This window comes from Ammodytes marinus (genome assembly GCF_949987685.1).
Source record: "Ammodytes marinus genome assembly, chromosome: 16".
Lineage (NCBI taxonomy): Eukaryota > Metazoa > Chordata > Actinopteri > Uranoscopiformes > Ammodytidae > Ammodytes > Ammodytes marinus.
In genome coordinates, this window is record NC_137220.1 from 2,692,438 (window position 1) to 2,714,257 (window position 21,820).

General features: G+C 38.5%; 3 protein-coding genes across 3 annotated transcripts in view; 2 read left to right on the forward strand and 1 right to left on the reverse strand.

Moving 5' to 3' along the window:
* Positions 1 to 5,738: 5,738 nt before the first annotated feature.
* On the forward strand, positions 5,739 to 9,403 carry eif1 (eukaryotic translation initiation factor 1). The gene is made up of 4 exons (XM_080043666.1): positions 5,739 to 5,903; positions 7,148 to 7,311; positions 7,990 to 8,091; positions 8,922 to 9,403. The coding sequence occupies exons 1-4, from the start codon at positions 5,873 to 5,875 to the stop codon at positions 8,964 to 8,966; spliced, it is 342 nt and encodes a 113-aa protein (XP_079899792.1). The 5' UTR covers positions 5,739 to 5,872; the 3' UTR covers positions 8,967 to 9,403.
* Positions 9,404 to 10,910: 1,507 nt separating this feature from the next.
* On the forward strand, positions 10,911 to 13,979 carry LOC307263158 (uncharacterized protein). The gene is made up of 5 exons (XM_080044230.1): positions 10,911 to 11,034; positions 11,513 to 11,565; positions 12,312 to 12,422; positions 12,793 to 12,933; positions 13,549 to 13,979. The coding sequence occupies exons 2-5, from the start codon at positions 11,560 to 11,562 to the stop codon at positions 13,633 to 13,635; spliced, it is 345 nt and encodes a 114-aa protein (XP_079900356.1). The 5' UTR covers positions 10,911 to 11,034; positions 11,513 to 11,559; the 3' UTR covers positions 13,636 to 13,979.
* Positions 13,980 to 14,577: 598 nt separating this feature from the next.
* LOC307262967 (uncharacterized protein) overlaps positions 14,578 to 21,820 on the reverse strand; it is a gene marked incomplete at its 5' end in the record, with an annotated part of 40,968 nt that continues 33,725 nt past the window's right edge. The window contains 5 exons of the mRNA XM_080043988.1: positions 14,578 to 17,214; positions 17,959 to 18,059; positions 19,505 to 19,758; positions 20,542 to 20,710; positions 21,231 to 21,528. Of these exons, the coding sequence (XP_079900114.1) occupies positions 16,885 to 17,214; positions 17,959 to 18,059; positions 19,505 to 19,758; positions 20,542 to 20,710; positions 21,231 to 21,528 (1,152 nt within the window). The 3' untranslated portion in view covers positions 14,578 to 16,884. The remainder of the gene's footprint in view (positions 17,215 to 17,958; positions 18,060 to 19,504; positions 19,759 to 20,541; positions 20,711 to 21,230; positions 21,529 to 21,820) is intronic.

Here is a 21,820-nt window from a genome sequence, read left to right on the forward strand (position 1 = left end):
AGTTCCAAATAAATAGTGATGTTTAAACCAATTTTTTGAATTCACTGTCAATACAAATTATTAGATTTACAAATTCCGCATAAGGATTAGCACTAATGTATTTACAAGTCTGCACCTGCTGATTTTGAGCCACCCACAAATCTAGGGTCGGCCTTGCACCAGGTTTACTTCTGCATACCTCCACTCCTCGGTCTGCAAACCACAGTGTGTCGCATCCATCACACCTCTCACTGCACCCGGCACTATGACTGTTCGAAAAGCCCTACTAACGTCCTACTCATACTAAAAGCCCTACTAACGTCCTACTCATACTAAAAGCCCTACTAACGTCCTACTCATACCAAAGCCCTACTAACGTCCTACTCATACTAAAAGCCCTACTTACGTCCTACTCATACTAAAAGCCCTATTTACGTCCTACTCATACTAAAAGCCCTATTTACGTCCTACTCATACTAAACGCCCTACTAACGTCCTACTCATACTAATTTTGACGTCAATTTGAGTATGTTGTGGTTGTGTATGCAAGTTTGTGTAGACGAGAAATGCCTGGATGAGTACTCACTTCTGGGAAGATTTTCCCTGCGTTCCAAATCACATACTTTAAAAGAAGAATAAAGACGAATACTCCAAAATGCTATTGGAGTTAGTGGGGCATTTGTGTATTTTCAGCATACTACAATTGACGTGCATGTATTGGGACATCCTAAATGTGGCATACTAAATAGTAGAGAAGTATGGGGATTGGAACGCAGGGCTAGTGTATGGATCGATAGGTTACTTCTCCTACTCAACTGCCCCACAATGCATTGCGTCAAACGACACGGAGTTTTTTTTTTATTATTCTTTATTGCTTCTGTATACTTCAGTGTAAATGGTCCGATGAACCTTGCATACACAATGGATGGTGAAGTAGACAGTATGTACTAGTATATGTTGAGTATGTAGGAGTGAGGACGTTAGTATGGTTTTCCCAACACAGCCGACTTGTCTTAGGTCATTTGATCTGCTTTGATCAATAGTATTGCAACCACAGCGCCCAAACCTATAATGCAGGCAATAGCGACAGTGTCAGCAAGAGCGTCAACTGAACTTCTTTCATCTCTTTCGGTGTTGGGTGTTGCATTTCTACGCACCATGGTCTTGATCTTCTGCAGCAGCTCTGGAACTTGAGTTTCATCTGTGTCATCTTTGTTCTCAAACACATGGTATCCACCACAACAATCACTGACAAGGTCACGCAGGACCGGATTCTCTCCGATGAATTCCTCCACGGAACGTTCTTCTGTCTTCAGATCGTCTCCTCTGGTGAACAGGGCCATGGTCAGGTGTTTTGCCTCTTCGCCAAAAGCGTTCTGGATTATTCTCACTATTTGCTTTTCTTCTTCTGTGAATGTGCCGAGCTGGAGAACGACCAGGAACACAACAGGTAGACCCCGGGACACACTCCTCCTGATCTCATCTACTACAGTATCGTGCCTGTTCCCAAACAGACCAGGAGTATCTACAACCATCAGCTTCTGTCCCTCAAACTCTCCTGTCTCCAGCTGGCATCTCCTTGTAACAGGGGCGGAGGAAAGCTTTGACCGAAAGGCTTCTCTCCTCAGGATGGTGTTTCCTGTTGCACTCTTACCAACTCGACTCTTCCCGATCAGTACGATCTGGAGCCCAGTGTCTCTGGCGGCCATTGGAGCCAGTGATGCTGCAGAGAGAAACTCACTGCTGGGCCGTGTGGACTGTGTGGGTGAAGCTGATACTGGACAAGTTGTTCTAAACTGTAAAAATGAAAAAATTAGGAAAACTAAAACTCTTAAATTTTGAAGGAAACTGTCTACATCTCTCAACTTTTTGAACAACATTTTGTTGAGGTAACTTATCATCAATGAAAATGTATATTTCTTATGAACTGTTAACACAACTTTTACTGTTTGGAACTTGAAGTAACATTACTGATAAATTATTTCAACACAAGATAGTGTACCCCTGTACATTAAGATTAGAAGTGAATACTAAAAAATATATACAGTATTAGTTTGAAATGTTTAGTTGATATAAGGCCTTGTATAAAAGGCTATTCTTATTCACAAAGACGGCCTGGCAAGTAGTAAGTTGTAATAATGCTAGTCTCCTCTTTGCTCCACCAACTGTTGTTGGTATTTTAGATTATAAAAGAGAAACTACAGTCTATGGACATAACACGTAGGTCAACAGAGCGAGCACCAAGTCAGGGACCGGTTTAGTTGGATTCCTATCTCAACAGAAACCAACATAATGCACCATCTTCTTAAAATAAACCTTTTATAGGGTACCGTCTACACTAAGAAACCATGTTTTAGATCAGAGCTAAGCAGTGATTTATTGGAATTTATCAACATTTAGGTCAGTTTTGCAAAGGGCATTCTGTAAATAAAGTGAAGTGATAAGATGAAACCTGAAACAAAAATATAGAATTATTATATAACTTGTTGTGGGAGCACAAAGTAGTTGCTCCAGTAAATTAGACCAAAACAACAACATTTCAACACACTAGTTATATTGTTTTGAATTTCATTTTGCAAAGATTTATCAAAAATATATTAAAAAATACTGTGTCATCACAACAGTGACCACTTTCATCTTAAATGGTCACAATTTGAGATTCAAGTATTAAGTAAAATATTTAAAAAGCAGGATTTTGAGAAAAGTACTCTTATATTAGAGATACTTACTTTGAAAATGTTTGCCGGACAAATTCGTTCTGTAAAGGCAGCTGATCTCTGACCTTCCGTCTGTGAGGATGTTGATATTTGAAATAGTTTTATTTGCATGTCATTGTTTCATTTAGTTCCCTCCCTCCTAATCACCTGTCACCTGAGGAGAAAACTTTCTCTCATGATCTGATCTAGAATTAAAATCATGATCAAAATCCTCCTGGCAAGATTTAATAACAGAATTGAAAGTGTTTGGTTATACTAAAAAAGCTAAAATGTAGATATTTTTATAGGCTACATTACTTTTTACACCCTGGAACAGTGGTTGAAGACATATACTATTTATATCGTCCCTTTCAAAAATTCAAAAGTGAAACTAAATTAAAAGTACTTAGACAAGTTTGGCAAGTTTATTTCTATAGCACAATTCAGACACAAGGCCATATTCAAAGTGCTTTACATGGGCATGAAATACATCAAGATTAGACATTACAAATTGCTTTAAATGTAAAAAATTAAGGTTGGGCGGATCAAAATCTAAATTCTGTCCATCTGTCATTTCATACATAGGCTATGAATGTTAAGATATCTCAACAAAATATAATTAATCGGCTCAAATGTAGGCAGTTTTCCTTCAAACTTAAGAGTTTTAGTTTTAGCTCAAAACATCTAATGCAGACAGTTGCCTTGAAGCTGAGTTTTTTGTAACAACTTCATTCAGTCTTCTCACTTTGCGCCTCAGTCGATGTGACGTACAGACGGACATTCAGAATTTATTGAGAATAAAATGATTTTATTGATCGTTGACATGACACGGAGAGAATAAGGATAAAAACATTGTCACTTATTTCCATTACACCAAATTAAGCCTTTGGTCACTTTGTCCTTATTTGTATGGAAGAGAAACATCTATAAAACTCTGAACGGAGAATAATACATTTTCATTCAAATCAACCCATTATATTTGATAATATGGACATTGGTGACATGTTTCATTATACACACAGCCACCACACCAGAGCAAAGTGATATGAACAGTTCCACCAGACAATATGGAAGTAAATATTAAACTACCTAAACATTTTCACCAAAAAATTGCTATAGTACCATAGATTATTTAAAAGTTCCTCAGAAGAGGTCTGTAGTCTGCACATGTTGATTTGAAAATATGTGAGAATCAACTCAGATTTTAAAACACCTTGCGACACCATCAGTTAGCTGGGCATTTGGGGGTAAATAAGACTTATGATCGGGTGCTGCGGCATTTCTTCTGGCCTGGGTTGAAGAGGGACGTACTGCAGTATTGTAAGTCGTGTCATGTTTGCCAGGTTACTTAACCAAATCAAATACTTCCAAGCCCACCACCTTCATCGGTTTGCCATTGAGCCAGTCCGTCTCGGACGTAGCAGTTTCCACGCTGGAGCTGTTGGCCCCGCGATGGATGGATGGAGCTCCTGTTTAAAAAAAATAACATTTTAAAACCTTTAAATTATACATTATCTAACTGTTATATTTTGGGATGAAATAGTATTTATTTTTATTTGACCTTTATTTACCAGGCAGATCATTTAGAACAAATTCTTATTTACAAAGACGGCCTGGCAAGTAGTAAGTTGTAATAATGCTAGTCTCCTCTTTGCTCCACCAACTGTTGTTGGTATTTTACGTATATTTTAAAGAGATGCTACAGTCTATGGACACAACACGTAGGTCAACAGAATGGTGCTCGCTCTGTTGACCTACGTGTTATGTCCATAGACTGTAGAGTCTTGTCAAGTCAAAAGGCTCAAGTCCAAGTCAAGTCACGAGTCATTGATGTTAAAGTCCAAGTCAAGTTGTAAGTCTCTTTACATTTTGTCAAGTCGAGTCTCAAGTCATCAAATTCATGACTCGAGTCTGACTCGAGTCCAAGTCATGTGACTCGAGTCCACAACTCTGCCATTCAGAGACCGGCTTGGTAAGATTCCTCTCTCAACAGAAACCATCAAGATACTGCACTCGCTTGTTAAATAAACCTTTTATTGCTAAGCAGTGATTTATTGGAATTTATCAACATTTAGTTAATGTTTGCAAAGGGTATGCTGCAAAATTAAGTGAAGTGTGGATATAATATGAAACCCGGAAAAAAATATAGAATTATCTGGTGGGAGCAAGGAGTGGTTGCTCCTGTCAGTTAGACCAAAACAACAACATTTGAACATGCTAGCTCTATTGTTTTGAATTTAATTTAGCAAAAAGTCTAGCTGTATAATTAATACAAATAAAACATTTTGAGAGTCAGTTACCACAACAGCTAACACTTTAATTTTTAACTGGGACAACTTGAAGTTCAAGTATCAAGTAAAATATTCAAAAAGAGAAACATATTTTATTTTAAACTTACCAGGCTGAGACTGTTTGCTGGCCATATTCGTCTTGTAAAGGCAGCTGATCTGTGACCTTCCGTCTGTGAGGATGTCTATATCTGGAATAGTTTTGCTAACTTGTCATCGTTTCATTAGTTCACTCCCCAAGACAGGTTTGTCAAGTTTATTTCTATAGCACAATTCAGACACAAGGTCATTCAAAGTGCTTTACAGGGGCATTAAATACATCAAGATAAGGCAATTGAAATTGCTTTGAATGTTAAAATTAAGGCTGGTTGAATCAAAATCTAAAGTCTATCTATCTATCTATCTATCTATCTATCTATCTATCTATCTATCTATCTATCTATCTATCTATCTATCTATCTATCTATCTATCTATCTATCTATCTATCTATCTATCTATCTATCTATCTATCTATAGCTTGGATGGGTTTGGTGGATCAAAACCTAGAGTATTGGTGTAATTAATTAATTAATTTAATATGTTTTTGGTTATTTGCCTTTTCCAGATACGAGTAAATTATGACAAGATGACGTCACCTTCCAGTAAAATTGAGAAATATCAGGGCGTGGCGGCGACTTTAACGTCTCATCCGAGCGTCATCTACGTAATGACGTCAGTTTCGGGGCGGGGCTATAAAGGGTTGTTTTGCAAGTGTCGGGAGCAGAACCAGTTCCATTTTGTGAGAGCTGTCGAAGTAGAGCGGTGCACCGTCCCCGAGAAAACTCAAACCTATCCACACAAACGGTCACAGTCAGCCGACCAACCGCTCGCATCAAGTTATTATCCGAAAGGAAAGCAAATCTTGTCGTATGTCCTCTATCCAGAACCTCCAAACTTTTGGTAAGTGATTTTTTATTTGTATAAAACTGAAGCGCAAAGCAAGGTGGGGGAAGGGCGCCATCGGCTAGTGATGTGCTAATGCTAAGCTTCAAACGGATCGGCCATTTACTCGACTTTTTTAGCCGATTATATTAATAATCGCAACCCTTAAAGAACATAATTTGACATATTACTGCTTATTTATTGTTACTATTCCCACTCCTACTGAAATTTGTGTGTACTTTTGGCAATACGCCGGTTTTAGTTTAGTAGGCCGTGGCTAACGGTTGAAACGGCCGCCATTAGGCCTTTCTCTCAATCCCAACGCCTGTTCTTCACATCTGGCGGCAGTAGCGAGCAAGCGAGCCATTTAACTGCCGGTCGGTTAACCCAATTTAACATTAATTTCACTTTTAAATGGCGTTGACTCAAGCATAGGCAAACGAAAAGTTGCCATGTCATGAATATACGGCTTTTCCATGCAGGTAAACTGCTAATGCTGTATATTATTTAGCCGGTGCGCATGCGCAGTTAATCTGAAAAATGACCCTTCCAAAGAGCTGTATGACGTCACATAATGAGAAAAGGAACAATGGCAAAACAAAGCTCACTAAAATGATAATATTTATTTGTATAGCACTTTCCGTACAGGGACGTTTGTGTAACTGCTTTGCAACTTCGAAATAAACGTCAAAACGGAGAGAAAAATGAAATAGATGTTCAATACCATCAACCGTGATGTTTATTATTTGAATCTTTTGCTATATTCATTAAAACAACACTAATGTGCCCTTATGGTCAGTTGTCACCCACCCGAAACGGTCCAAAAAAAAGGCCAATCATGTTGCTGAAATGGTGGTAGCATCGATTAATTTCGCTCGTACATAGGGCTCAAAGAAAGATAAATGAGTGCCCCAAATGTAGACATGGTTAATCACAAAGCCGTGGTCCATAAACGTCACTCAACATAAGTAGTTTGGAAAGATTTTAGCTTATGAGCTATTGGCTGACAGTCCCAAAACTAGTGTTAGTGGTGTTAAGTTTTTTTTAAATTGTCAATTCTGATGAATAAAAAGATTTGCATCAGGATCAAAATGGCGCACAGTGAACGATTAAAAGAAAAAAAATATTGAGTAGGATAATAAACAACAGGAGCACCGTGCCAGTAGCTTGCGGGCTATAAGCAAACTATCGGATCAGCATACGTTTAAACCCATTATTTTTGCCTAACCTAACATTATTCCCGTTGTCTTTGCCCCGTCCAGATCCCTTTGCTGATGCAAGTAAGGGTGATGACCGCCTCCCATCCGGGACAGAGGAATACATCCACATAAGAATCCAACAGCGGAACGGCAGGAAGACCCTCACCACTGTCCAGGGAATTGCCGCCGACTATGACAAGAAGAAGCTAGTCAAAGCCTTCAAGAAGGTAAAACAACACTGGGGCCTGGCGCTCACCGCTTTCTTTCTACTAGTATATCACATCAGAATCAGAAAGGATTTTATTGCCAAGAAGGGTTTTACACCAACAAGGAATTTGTCTTGGTGAATAAGGTGCATACAGTTAGACAGTAAGACAATAAACAATGAACGAACAGTGACTGTAATATATACAATATAACACAATATATAAAGAAGTGATAAGTTGGAGGAGCACAAGACTAGATCATTTCATTGCCAGCGACTGCTCTGTAATTGTTGTGCATATGACGATAAAACCATCTTGAATCTAGTCTCTTTAGTGGTTTAACGTCTGGTGTTATAAATAAATGTAGTTTTTAATTATTGCTTTTACGTGTATTTTTTGGATGTAATGTATTTTACTGTACAGCACTTTGGTCTGCCTCAGCTGTTATAAATGTGATGTATAAATGTGACTAGTCTTAATTTGTGGATCATACCGGTCTAGCTTTACTGGTGTTATATAAGCATTTAACCATTTGTTTTGCCAAGTTTTCTGACTTTTTCTTATGTACCCGTCCGGCTGTAATTCAACTATATAAAGTGCAAGATTGTAATAATGACTTTACTGGTGTTATATAAGCGTTTAACCATTTCTTATGTGAGTTTTCTGACTGGTTGTTATCTCTCTCTTTGCCCCTAACAGAAGTTTGCGTGCAATGGGACAGTGATTGAGCACCCAGAGTATGGTGAAGTGATCCAGCTGCAGGGTGACCAGCGCAAGAATATCTGCACCTTCCTCGTCGAGGTACGTCTACTCCATAAATGATAATAAATTTGTATTCCGTTAGCCTCGTAGCATTATTGCCTAAATCCTATTTACTCTACATCTACTCTACATCTACTTTACCCTGCTCTATAACCCTTAGAATATGACTTAGGCAATTATGCTATTAGGCTAACGAAAAGTAGATGTAGAGAGTAAATATGATTTAGGCAATTATGCTATGAGGCTAACGGTTTGCAGAGTAGTTTGATTAGCTACCTATCTGTATTGTGTGCGCACTGAAATGAAGTGTTGGTACACAGCCTAGGCTCTTCAAACAGACATTCCCTTTGTTGACATTCCTGTTTACTAGGCTGTGTTTTGACGCCAGCTGTTACCACACAGCGCACACAGTATGTCTGGTAGCAGATCGTGATGAGATAATCAATGGTTTTGATAACTGGCTTTGTCCAGAATCACTGACTCCACCTTTCTTTTTGATAAGATCAACTTAAAGACATTTACAAACAAAGTAATTAGATTAAAGGTGGTTAAACATTCCTGCTTTACATTCCAACACTCAGCCAATCAATTATTTTTTATTTTTTCAATTATGTTTTTTTATTTTATTTATTATAACAGAACAGCACAGATCTTGCCAAGTTACAAAAGAGTAATAAAGTATATGGATTACATAAATACATATTTGGATGATATACGCATTGTTTACAGAAGAGTCATGTCAAAGGAAGAGATAATACATCTGTTTGTTCACCAAGTCCTTCTCATTGCTATCTTGTGTCCTGTTGAGACATTCCAACACTTCAAATCAATCCGTCCTTCTCATGTTTATCTTGTGTCTTGTTTTTCAGATTGACCTGGCCAAGGAGGAGCAGCTCAAGGTCCACGGCTTCTAGGAGCTGCTAGCAGTGTTCTCCCAGAAAGGCCATTTAACCCTTCCCCTTCCACCCCCTATAACCTCACCCTCTCTCCCCCCCAATACCTCACCCTGTTCCCCCCTATGTGCCACGGTCACCCACCCCTCCACCAGCTCCTGCTAGCTAACAACAACACGTGAATTACCTCTGCCACAATGGGACTCTTTAGTAACACCACAGGCTCGCTCTCACAAAGACACACCACTGCAGCCCCACACAACATCAGGGACGAGTGGTGATGACTGACCACACACACACACTTCCTCCTTCTTCCCCTCTTTTCTCCCATCCCCCCTTTGTTTATTTCCCTTTTTTAATTTTTAGGTCTTGTGCCGCGCGCTAAGGAGGCACCGTTTTCATGTAACGTTTTTTGTTTTGTACTTTAAGGTGTTTCAATAAAACGATGAGTCTCCATATGTTTTTAGTGGAGTGCGGTGATGTTATGGGGAGCGGGTTGGGGGGGCTGGAAAAGGTTGTAGAATGAAGAGAAATGGGTCATTTTTTTTTTAAAGAACAAATGCTACAGAAATTAGGCCGTTTCCACATGTACATTGATATTTATTTTAAAAAAAAAATCTGAAAAATTCCTCTTACAAGATGGTGTTTTTAATATCCCAAAGCAAATGAAATATGACTGAACACAATGGTGATATCATGCCAGGCCAGTAGATGGTGATAATGTCACATCAAATCATTTAAACCTCCAGTTTTAAGTGTCTTGTTGTGATGTCTACATGTGGACAAAAGGCCACATCGCACAGAAAAATATACGGTTATGAAAATACCACTGTATGTGTGGAAGTGGCCTACAGTTCTTTGTAGTTTAAACATAAGTTAGTTCCTCAAGTCTGCTTCAATATCCCACAGGCTTCGTTTACACGCCCGTCTGTCTGCTCAAGTTACAGAGCAGACTGTTCTCAGCACCCTATCATACCCTAACTTTTTTTATTATTATTATATTAAATGCTTTTTAATTTAATTACGTATTTAATTTTTTTTTCTGCCAATCCCAGTATAAGAACTAGACGGGCAGTCAGTGGCGATCAAAGCAAAGCCTGTATATGGCCGGTTCAATATACGCCAGAGTTGGAAATAAAAGTTAAACGCCGGTAATATTTTGATGTAGCTCGGTTTGATCATTTTAAGTTGCTGTAGTAAGAATTACCGGCATTTAAAATACTTCCTTCTCTGGTGTCTTTTCTGGCTTTTTCAATTTTTTTGTGTTTGTCCCGAACATTTACATATGGACTCATTTTCATCAATGGTTAATTTTACAGTACTATATATATATATATAATGCAATAATTTATAAAGCAGTTAGGATGCAGTGATGCAAAGTATTACAGTAAAAATATTAAAGATCAAAGCCATGGCCGGGTAATGCTGTGCTCCTGTGAGTGAGGGGGGTGGAGAGCACGCCTGTTTTTTGCAAAATACACATTTGGTTCAATAAAAGTTCTGCAGTTGATAAATATGTCTTGTGATTTTTACTCGTATTTAGAACTTTTATATACTATCTATGATTCAGAAGGTTGTTGTACTGAATGTCAATACACTGCTCGGTAAAGACTACATGCAAAGACCAAAATGTTTAGTTTTTATCACAGCAACTAAGATATGTTATAAAAACACACGTAAAAAAAAATCAAATTGCTTTTACAAATACACACATATATTTAGATTCGTAACAAACACAAACATAGGAATTTAAACGACTTGGCTTTTTTATGGGATGCATTTCTGGGTGTGCGAAATTCAAAAAGTATCCATCGGCTTTTCCCCTTCGCCTTTCCTGTATTTTGTCCCTCCCGGCATCCCTCCCTTCTGAATCCATGGCAACGCGGCTAGCGCATATTCAGCTCTATGCTACTCAACCAGCTAAAGCTAACACACCGAGTTGTTGTTTTTTTTGCAGCAAGAGGAGAATTCTGCTATTATTGATAAAGTTAACGATAAAACGGGAAAATGTGACCGTTTTAACAGCTATACCAGCATCTATATTGATTGCAAACTGCGCATGTGTGAAGATAGAAGAGCGTACGGCGCGGTAAGGCGTTAGCATCTGTAGCAGCTGTTGTTTACAAACCCTGCAGTGTTCTCAACTTTATGTGATTTTTTTATTAATTTTTAGATGTGCATTAGCATTTAGCACTGCTCCCACACTACACATGCAACCGTGAGATAAATAATTATAATATATTGTATTTTTGTAGCGCTTTTCTCGAGACGTAGCCTAGTCATAAACAGTTATAGGTCTGTTTTTGATGTATATTTTCTGTACAATTTTATATAGTATTTCACCGGGGCGAGGGATATTAGTCCCTACGTTGAACAACTGGTAAAGTACAATATTAAAGTCAGATGCACAAGCAACACACACAAATTAAATCAACAGGCAGTATAAAACATGTGTAGCATAAATGTGGGATAATAAAAAAAAAGAAAGTTAACAAGAATGAACAACTTTTAAAAGCTGAATAGTACCTGAATCTATCTATGTTCTATTTTCATGTCATGATTCCCAGAGATGTGAACCCGCTAAACGTGCAAGAAGTTTCCTCAGGAAGAGATAATGCAGGTAAACTGGAATAGCACCTTTGTCCTGATTAGCATTCATCATAATACTATTACGCAAAGCTGTTGCATCACTAACGATTACTAATAGGCTACATATCTCCTCGTGGTAATTAACTGCCTAGTCTCTGTAAACTTGCATGTAAAACAAAGTGGGGCCATCGTAGCTAGCAACATACCAACCAGTTTACAGAGCCTTGGCTGCCTGTGAAATAAACACCAGATTTTTTTCAGTGCACCTTATCAGGCAGTGCACTTCTTGAATTTGGTTGTATATTCTGCCCAGCCATGTCTCTCTAGTGACAGCTAGTGTATGTGTGAGTTTGTGTGTCTGCATGTGTGAGCGAGTGTGTATGTATTTGTGTATGTATTTGTGCATGTCTGTGGGGGTGGGAGGGTTGGGTTCTTTTAATTTTCTTCTCTTGATTTTATTTTCTGTTTTTATTCGTTGTAAGGCACTTTGAGCTACTCTTGTGTAACCTGTACTTTTTATTTAATTTAAATGTTTTACTTCTTTTCATTCGCTTTTAAATGTCTTCTAATGTGTTTTATGTATTTTAATCTTGCCCCTGTAAAGCACTTTGAGTGGCCTTGTGTTTGAATTGTGCTATAGAAATAAACTTGCCTTGCCTTGTGTATGAAAAGCGCGATACAACAAAAAATTGATTGATTGATTGATTGATTGATTGATTGATTGATTGATTGATTGATTGATTGGTGGATTCTATCATGTAACATTCTGTCTGTCAGCTGTCTCCAGTGTGGGGCCTGGCCATCCCTCTGCCCGCTGTGTTAATGATCACACTCGCTCTCTACATGGTCGCGCTGGGGCTCGGACTGTGGATACGATTCTGCCTCAAGGTCTGTTAAAACTCTGTGTGTGTGTGTGTGTGTGTGTGTGTGTGTGTGTGTGTGTGTGTGTGTGTGTGTGTGTGTGTGTGTGTGTGTGAGTGACAGAAGCTAAATTCAAACTTCTAAATATTTCACTTTTTTTATGTATTATCCATAATATTCAAGTTTTCAATGACATCTGTACCGTGTGTTGTAACTATTCTGAAGGCTATTACTGAAGGATTTGTTCATATGTTGTTAATTGTCTGATTTACGATTCACTTTCTTCTTAAAAACATGCAGAAAAAGCATTTAAAAGACCTGCACATACTTATTTTCTGATTTATAAAATGCACAGTAGATAAATGTCACTGATTGTATTTTTTTCTCTCTCTTATAGGACCGCTGTTCGCCGCAGTGCTGTGACTGCTGTCCTTCGGTCTCTATATGTGACCAGTGCTTCAGGCTGGGTCAGATGTGTGACTGTGACATGGGCGACATGTCCATGTGCGGCAAAAACTCATCCTGCTCCTTACCCTCCGTGAGTAGCTTCCAAATGAAGTCTTTTTTACGTCCATTTAATTAAAGGTGTAGTCAGCGATTCTGGAGAACGCTTGATGTCTGAATCAATTTGTCAAAATCAGTGAATATCTCTTCATGATCTGCTACCTGTCTGTACTGTGTGCGCGCTGAAAAGAAATACAGTGTTAAATAGGGGCGCCCTTAGCTCAGTTGGTAGGGCGTCCCCCCCCCCATGGGCCTCGGCCAGCAGCGGACCCGGGTTCGATTCCAGCCCGCGGTCGTTCTCTGCATGTCACTCCCCTCTCTGCCCCATTTCAACTATGTCTCTACACTATCAATAAAGCATAAAAATGCCAAATAAATACCTTAAAAAAAATATAGTGTTAATACACAGCCTAGGCTCTGTAAACGGGCATGATGCTTGCTACGATGGGTCCCCTTTGTTTACATACACGTTTACAGAGCCAAGGCTGTTTGATCTCACGTGAGTCTTATGATAATTTTATGTTGTTTGAGCCCACTAACTGAATGCAATATTCTGTCACTATGTGTAAAACAATAAAGTTTTTTTTTTTATTGAATTAAATGAACATAATCTTTTCAAACCCTAATATGTTGTTGTTTTCCTCCACAGTGTGTGAAGATGGACTGCGCCTGCACCTGTCAGCCTCCGGAGTGTGAGTCCTGTAACTGCCTCTGCTTCGAAATCAGGATCAAATAGAAGAAGAAGAAGAAGAAGAAGAAATAGAATGGAGATGAACTAATGACATCATCAGCTTCTCTTTTGACTCTGAGGCCTTTAAAGTGTTTTATATATTATAACGTTTACACAGAGAGAGAGAGAGACAGAGAGAGACAGACAGACACAGACACAGACAGACAGACAGACAGACAGACAGACAGACAGACAGACAGACAGACACCTCCACCAATGGCTGCCCCTTGACTAAGTTGTTTACCACGCCATTTTGAACGCGACATAGTCCTATTTTATGGTATTTTTTATTTTTTCATATGGAAAAGTTTGGTATATTTACAGCAGAGTGTTGTTTACAGAGCTTTTTGTTTTCTACTGTACATTAATCCAAACGTATGTGGTTGGTTTTGTGCCTTTTCTATTGTAAAATCGAGTTGAGAATTGTTGTTTGGGAATTGTTCTCTCATTGATAATAAATCTCATTCAGACCAAACTAACAACATGTTCGTCTGTCTCTCACTTCGAAGCATTTTCATTTGTATGATTATTATTATTTTTATTATTTTTTTTAGACAGTACAGAGTTGAAATGGGGAGACAGAGAGAGAGAGGGGGGGGGGGGGGGGTGACCTGCAGTAAAGGTCCAAGGGTCGGATTCGAACCCGCGACCACTGCAATGAAGGCCGGAGCCAATATGGTACATGCTCTATCCACTACACCAGCCCATTATTTTGATATTTTGAACTACTTTTTTAAAATGAATTATTTACATTTAAAGGATATTTGTGGGATTCCTCAGCATATCACTAGAGAGCTTGTAGTTTGAGAAACAGTGATGTAGGCTATATACACATTTTATTTTTTTAACTAACACACACACACACACACACACACAATTTACTGTTTATTTCTTTCAACTTGTATACAAAACCAAAACATGAAAAGAGAAGAATATAAACAGAGCAGTCGCACATGTTCGCACATGTTCGCACACACACAGAAAAAGATTTACACTTCATTTAAAAATCTATTATAGTATTTTGACAAAAACACAAAAAAAATTACAAATTTTTCAATACTTTCACATTTACTAGACAGGTAATGTTCAGTGGCAAACCGTGGCGTACACATAAAGCTGACACTTATCTTTTCAAACTAAATTAGTGTGTTAAAATGCAGCTTAAGCGTGTTCACATTCAGTTATTCAGACAGAATTGTACATCATGGTACAGGCTCTCTGATAATATGAGGTAGAAAAAAAGACAAGGTTTAAAAAAAATCTCTTAAAAATTATTTCTTCAATCTATTTTTTTAAGAGTGCACATATTTTTATCTGCAACGTACCCGTATAAAAAAAATGCCCAAATGCATATCCAATATAAGAATAATTCTGCTCAGAAAATTGATAAAATTAGGGGAAAAAAAAGTAACTTAAAATCATATATGACAAAGATTTCCTATGCTTCATATACAAATAATGTATTTATATATAAAATCATTTGTTCGGTGGAGCTTAAAATCGCTTCATATTAGGCTCTAGACTCTTGGGTTGTGAGGACGGAATGAGTCGTGTTCTACTGTTGCCATGGAGCAGTGATGTGGGCTGTAGGTTTACGGTTCTTCAAAGTAAAATTCACATTTTAAAAACAGCTTCACTTTCCAACACTAGACTTTACTAGGGGTGGGAATCTCTTGGCACCTCACGATTCGATTCGATTCCGATTCAGAGGTCAACGATTCGATTCAAAATCGATTTTCAATGCATCTCAATGCAAAACATTTTTTATGTACATACCCATGTGTGAATTTCAAAAATATATTTATATGCACATCTGAGTTTGCTACTTGGAGTTTGCTAATCACTTCCTACTTTTGTGGTGATCATTAAAGACAATCAACAGATGAATTGCCTTTTCTAATATTGTATTAAGAGAAAAGCTTTTCTTGTCACAAATATGACTTTCTATGACCAGTGCAATAATCAATGCAGCTTGCATTTCAAGACAATATGGAAGTATGTAAAAACTAAACCGATTCCGTTTTATTTTATTTCTAATCTCGTAAATCATGTTTCTATAGGATTTCTATTCTATTATCTATTATTTTCTATGTCATTTCAACACATTGTACAAAAAGTATGGCTTGGAATTCAGCTCTCATACAAAAACGTAACAGAGATAAAGCCGGTGCAGCTCATGGGTTTGCTGCTCTCAGCCCTTTTGAAGCCACTTTGGAAACAACTCGCACATGTGTGGTGTGCATGCGCAATGGCGCAGGAAGTATTAGTGTTTACAAAAAAAAATATAAAAAAAAATCGATTATTAACTTTTCTGAATCGATTCAGAATCGTCCGAGAGAGAATCGATATTAATCGGAAAATCGAAATCAAATCATAGTTCATGGCTATAGGCTGCTGGGTAGAGCCAGCGGATATGGAAAGCCAATGGGAGTGTTCGGTAGGTTGTGGCCAATCATAATCCGCGGATATTCCGGTCAAAATCAAACTGCATTTTGATTGGTGCACCACAGATTGCACAGTTCGAGCCCAGGGCTGTGTTCAAAACTGCCCTACTAACGTCCTCCCTCCTACATACTCAACATGTATATACTATATACTGTCTACTTAACGATTGTGTGCGCGAGGATCGTCGGACCGTTTACACTGAAGTATACAGAAGCAATAAAGATTAAAAAAAAAAAAAATCTGTGTAGTTTGAAAAGACGCAATGCATTGTGGGGCGGTTGAGTAGGAAAAGTATCCTATCGATCCATACACAAAATGTGTTAGTACTCATCCGGGCATTTCTCGCCTACACAAACTGGCATACACAACCACAACATACTCAAATTGACGTCAAAATGAGTATGAGTAGGACGTTAGTATGGCTTTTCGAAAACAGCCGCAGCAGTGACCATATTGCTGCAAAGCGAGGGGTTCTGGTTAGTCAGATTAGGGTCCGATTGACCATATAAATGCAGGAGTAGTTCAACTACCGATCGCATTATCTGGGTGTGTTAGCTCAAGTTTAATTTGTTTTGGTACAATTTCAGTCGGACTAACACAATAAAACAATTTTCTGTAACGTTCTGTACCCCGCCAACTTCACTGCTCCAGTCGTAGTGGTCACCAACAGAGGCAAAATAATCAAGTCATAAATTAGCTAGTGCACATTGTCTCTCCATTTCACCGTTTGTTTGTTTACATTCATCTGTGCCTTTCAGTTTTCACATCATGTAAAGTCACTATTTGCAGGTAGAGAATTATTTGTTTTTCCTATGAGAAGAGAAGGAGACACAGGGAGCAGACTAGGAGATGGAACAGGAGGAAGCATGGTGAGTGAGTGGCAGGGCTTCCATTGCCGGTTGTATTAGTAGCAGTCGTAGCATTAGCATTAGTGCTATTATCAGTGTTGGTGTTGATGGAGGCTGGAGATAAGAACGGTCCCACTGCAGTAGACAGGAAGTCCTGGAAGCGACTGAGTTTTTCTAGGACCATCACTGCCTCACGGCGCTTTCTACTCGCGGAATTGTTTTCAAACGATAACACGGCCGCTTCAAACCAGGAGTCGCCCAGTTTACACATCATGGGACTGCCAGAGTCGCCCTGGAGAAATAGGAAAGATTGAGATGTTTAAAGGAATACTTCACCCATACGGAACCGGAGTTCTATCATTACAAAAATCACTATTATAATATAATGAATTAGGTTTTTCTTCCCTTAGTCCTTCCTCAGTCTTCCCATGGCCCAGCTGTCCAGTTAATCCTAACCCTACATTTTACCATGTGTGATGTCACGCATGGGAAACTGTAGGGTTAGACAGTGAGACCATAAAACACTCTTTCTGCCTTTTCTCAGGCCAGGATGAACCGATTTCTAAAATGTTTGCACATTTATACTAAATAGGATCTCAGAGTTCAATACACCTTCATATTTCCAGCTGTGAAGTAGGTCTTTAAGTCCAACGTGTTTGTTTTGTATTAGTGTTAATACACAGCCTGAGCTCTGAAAACTGCCATGTTGCTAGCTATGGTTGGCCCCCTTTGTCACATACCCTTTGTTTACGTACCAGTTAACAGATCTATGCTGTATAGTAACACCAAAAGAAAATTCTGAACACACACAGTACAGACAGGTAGCAGATCATGAGGAGATATTCACTGATTTTGACAAAAGGTGACTTTGACAACAAGCGTTCTCCAGAATTGTTGACTCCGCCTTTAACGTTTTCTCATTTTTCACCATGGAACTTTATTCATCTTGAAGTGCACCCTTCTAGAATAAGCCACACACATCTTGATAACATTTTAAGACGATGGTGAACGTTTAACAGTCTCTCATATTATTCACCTGCTCCAGTGTGATGGCTCCAGTACAGATGCTGCTGTCACTGGTTGACGCGTTGCCACAGTCCACCACCGACGTCTGGAACTCCTGCAGAGCTTGTGCCGCTAAAAAAATAAAAATAAAATGGAAATTATGAAACATCTGAATCAAAACCAAAATTGAAGTGGGGCGCTCCGGTGGTGTAGTGGATAGAGTGTGTACCATATCGGCTCCGGCCTTCGTTGCAGTGGTCGCGGGTTCGAATCCGACCCGTTGACCTTTACTGCATGTCATTCAACTCTGTACTGTCTAATAAAACTTGAAAATGCCAAAAATAATCTATAAAAAATTAAATTTAAGTAAACTAGACTTAAAGGCCTACTTCACCGGTTTGAATATGAAGGTGTATTGGGTTCGAATCCGACCCGTTGACCTTTAGTGCATGTCATTCAACTCTGTACTGTCTAATAAAACTTGAAAATGCCAAAAATAATCTATAAAAAATTAAATTTAAGTAAACTAGACTTAAAGGCCTACTTCACCGGTTTGAATATGAAGGTGTATTGAATTCTGAGATCCTATGTAGTATAAATGTGTGAAAAAAATTGAAATCGGTTCATCCTAGCCTGAGAAAAGGCAGAAAGAGTGTTTTTTTTAACCCTATATTTCTCTTTCTCGTGACATCACAGAAAGAGAAATATAGGGTTAAAAAAAAACTTACTTTGTAAATATTACTGTGATGTCTTTTACTGTGACATCACAGTAATAATTACAAAGTACGTTTTTTTTAACCCTATATTTCTCTTTCTGTGATGACACGAGAAAGAGAAATATAGGGTTAAAAAAAACACTCTTTCTGCCTTTTCTCAGGCTAGGATGAACCGATTTTAATTTTTTTTGCACATTTATACTACATAGGATCTCAGAATTCAATACACCTTCATATTCAAACCGGTGAAGTAGGCCTTTAACTAGATTAAAAACATGTGGGCTGGGGTGCTCATGGTGTAGTGGTTAGAGCCACCCCCCCCCTCATAGAGGCTCAGTCCAAGAAGCAAGTTAGTAAAGAATAAAGAAGGCATCATCCACACCACTGCCTGTCAAGTGAACACTGCAGTTACTAAAGAGAGTCACTAGATGGCAGGTTCTCTCTGACTTCTCTTCTTTTGTTTCCTGATTAAACAAGTTATTATTTCATGTTATACTGCAAATAAATTATTTCAATTTGCCAATGAGGCCTTAATAATGGACATTATATCACTCATACTACTACTTGCTGTAGTTTGGTCTGGCTTTGCGAGACTATATCACTCATGACACAATGTAGACCATCTTTAGAAATAAGGATGACAGATTTTTATGATTTATCATCATGGCATAAAACCCATGACATCTTTGCTAAAAGAAAAAAAGAAAGATCGATCGAGAATCAAATCGAATAATGTATTTCTATAATGGTGTCACCCCTCATCATTTCATACTGTAGATTTATGAAGGGTTATGATTTATTTACATTAATAATCACGCATCCCAACAAGAGGTATAGCATCAATGTTTCTTGTGGACTCACCCCCTCCTCTCCCAGAGCTCCATCCAGCTGCCCAGCACGTTGCCCCCACGCTGAAGGTCCGCCCGTTGTCCAGACAGATGGGCTGGATGTAGTCGGACAGAACGGGCTCAGAGGCCAGGTGAAGCACAGCCACGTTAGACCCAGACAGAGTGCTCATAGTGATGTTTGACACAGACACAGTCACCTCAAACAGACTCGGTTCGTTCAGATTCACACGGCCCAGAATCACAGTCCAGTCAGACGCTACTGGGGAGCTGTGGAGGGATACAAAAAGTCAAATAAAATAAAATAAAATAAAATAAAATAAAATAAAATAAAATAAAATAAAATAAAATAAAATAAAATAAAATAAAATAAAATAAAATAAAATAAAATAAAATAAAATAAAATAAAATAAAATAAAATAAACCACAAATAGACATTTGCCTCAGTGGGCTTTACATTCCACACAGTAAGTCAAAGTGAGTCAAAGTCAAAAGGATTTCTATAGCACATTTAAAAACTACATCAGTTGACTAAAGTGCTGCACAGGATACAATACAAAACATATAAGATACGTGAAAAAAAACAGAAGGTAGGAGTGTCAAAGTCAATGAGATGAGTGAGTTAGTTAGGAGTGAGGAGAACAAGGATTGGATTAAAAGCTATAGTGCGTAACCTCTGTCGCCCCCATGAGGAATTCTGTGTATAAACAACAACACTGTCGGAGCACGTTCATGAGGTTGTTTTAAAAACAAATAATATAAAAATAGCATTGTGCTCACTGGGCACAAGAGTTCGTCATATCTACTTTAAAAGGAAAACAAATTCCTGTGCGCTCCAGTGGCGTAGTGGATAGAGCGCGTACCATATTGGCTCCGGCCTTCGTTGCAGTGGTCGCAGGTTCAAATCCGACCCGTGGACCTTTACTGCAGGTCATCCCCTCTCTCTCTCTCTCTCTCTCTCTCTCTCTCGCTCAACTCTGTACTATCAAATAAAGCTTGAAAATGCCCAAAAAATAATCTTTAAAATAGGAAAACAAAGTCCATGTTTGTTACCTTGAGAAGCAGTTTGCGTTGGTCAACACAGCGTCCACAGCCACCAGCGTTCCACTGCACACATGACTTCCATTCTTCTGTAGACTCGCCATCCAGGGCCAGAGGCCAGCCGCGGCCGACGCTCCCCCAGAGATACGGGAGTTCATCGGGGCTCTGCCACACACCACCGCTGGAGAGGAAAGGCAAAACAAATGTTAATGAAAAGCTTTAGATGTTATATACACACATCAATGCAACCTTTCTTGGTAACACTTAAGGTACACAGAATTTTTGTTGTTGTTGTAACTACTATAGTTTATTTTCTTTTCTTTTTTTAGTAACTTCTACATAGTTATACTAAATAAGTTTAAAAAAATATTTATTAACTAGGCTACAACATTACGTTTTTTTTTTAGTAACTACCATTACCTAATATTTCACTAAAACAGTAATTCCCAGTTTGTATATCAGTAATTTACCAATATATAGTAGTTACCAAAAAAACATGTTTTTATTATAATGGCAGGGACTCGAGTAGTGGTATAGTTGATGCAGTTTTAGTAGTTCCTAAAACATTTTTTTAAACCCATGAGGTAGGTAATGCATAACTATGTATCAGTTACTAAACAAATACTAAAGAAATAAAGAAGAAGAAGAAGAATAAGAGTTACTAAAATAAAACTAAGTGCATCATAATGTCATGGACTCACGTGGTGGTACGGTTGTTGTAGGGATGGTGGTTGAAGGAATGGTTGTTGTAGGGATAGTAACTGCTGGTCCTACGCCGGCACACGTCACACTGAGATCACTGTCAGTCCCATTGGAAGTGAAGGTCACAAAGCCTGGCTGGTCGCTGCTGATCTGGCTGTTGATCCAGGTTTGATATCGGGACACTCGGGCGTAGACTCCTGGTCTTTCGGGCAGGGCACAACCTTCTCCAAAACTCACTATGCCCTCCTGTATCCAGCGATCGCCCTGTTTGCTCACCATCGGACCACCTGAATCCCCCTTTAAGATGAGAAACAACATTGTTTTCCAAGCACAGGTAATTGGTAAAACTTGAGATTTTTGTCTATTTATCTTCCATAACATGTCTTATTTCATACTAGTATAAATCAAAGGTCCAACATGTACATTCAGGAGTTTATTTGACTAAACCTTGTCTGTTTGTGTCTGTATATTTCTCCATTATCTCAAAATTAGTTTTTTCAATACTCTGAACAAAAAATCTTAACTTCTAAAACACTTAAATCAACTAAACTTTCATTCTTAGAACTATTCTGAAAGTTATTTTACAGAG

Coding starts and splice junctions, on each gene's coding strand:
- eif1 (XM_080043666.1), top strand. CDS start 5,873: ATGTCCTCTATCCAGAACCTCCAAACTTTTG. Junction 5,904..7,147: donor CCAGAACCTCCAAACTTTTG/GTAAGTGATTTT, acceptor TGCCCCGTCCAG/ATCCCTTTGCTGATGCAAGT. Junction 7,312..7,989: donor TAGTCAAAGCCTTCAAGAAG/GTAAAACAACAC, acceptor TGCCCCTAACAG/AAGTTTGCGTGCAATGGGAC.
- LOC307263158 (XM_080044230.1), top strand. Junction 12,423..12,792: donor GGATACGATTCTGCCTCAAG/GTCTGTTAAAAC, acceptor TCTCTCTTATAG/GACCGCTGTTCGCCGCAGTG. Junction 12,934..13,548: donor CATCCTGCTCCTTACCCTCC/GTGAGTAGCTTC, acceptor TTTCCTCCACAG/TGTGTGAAGATGGACTGCGC.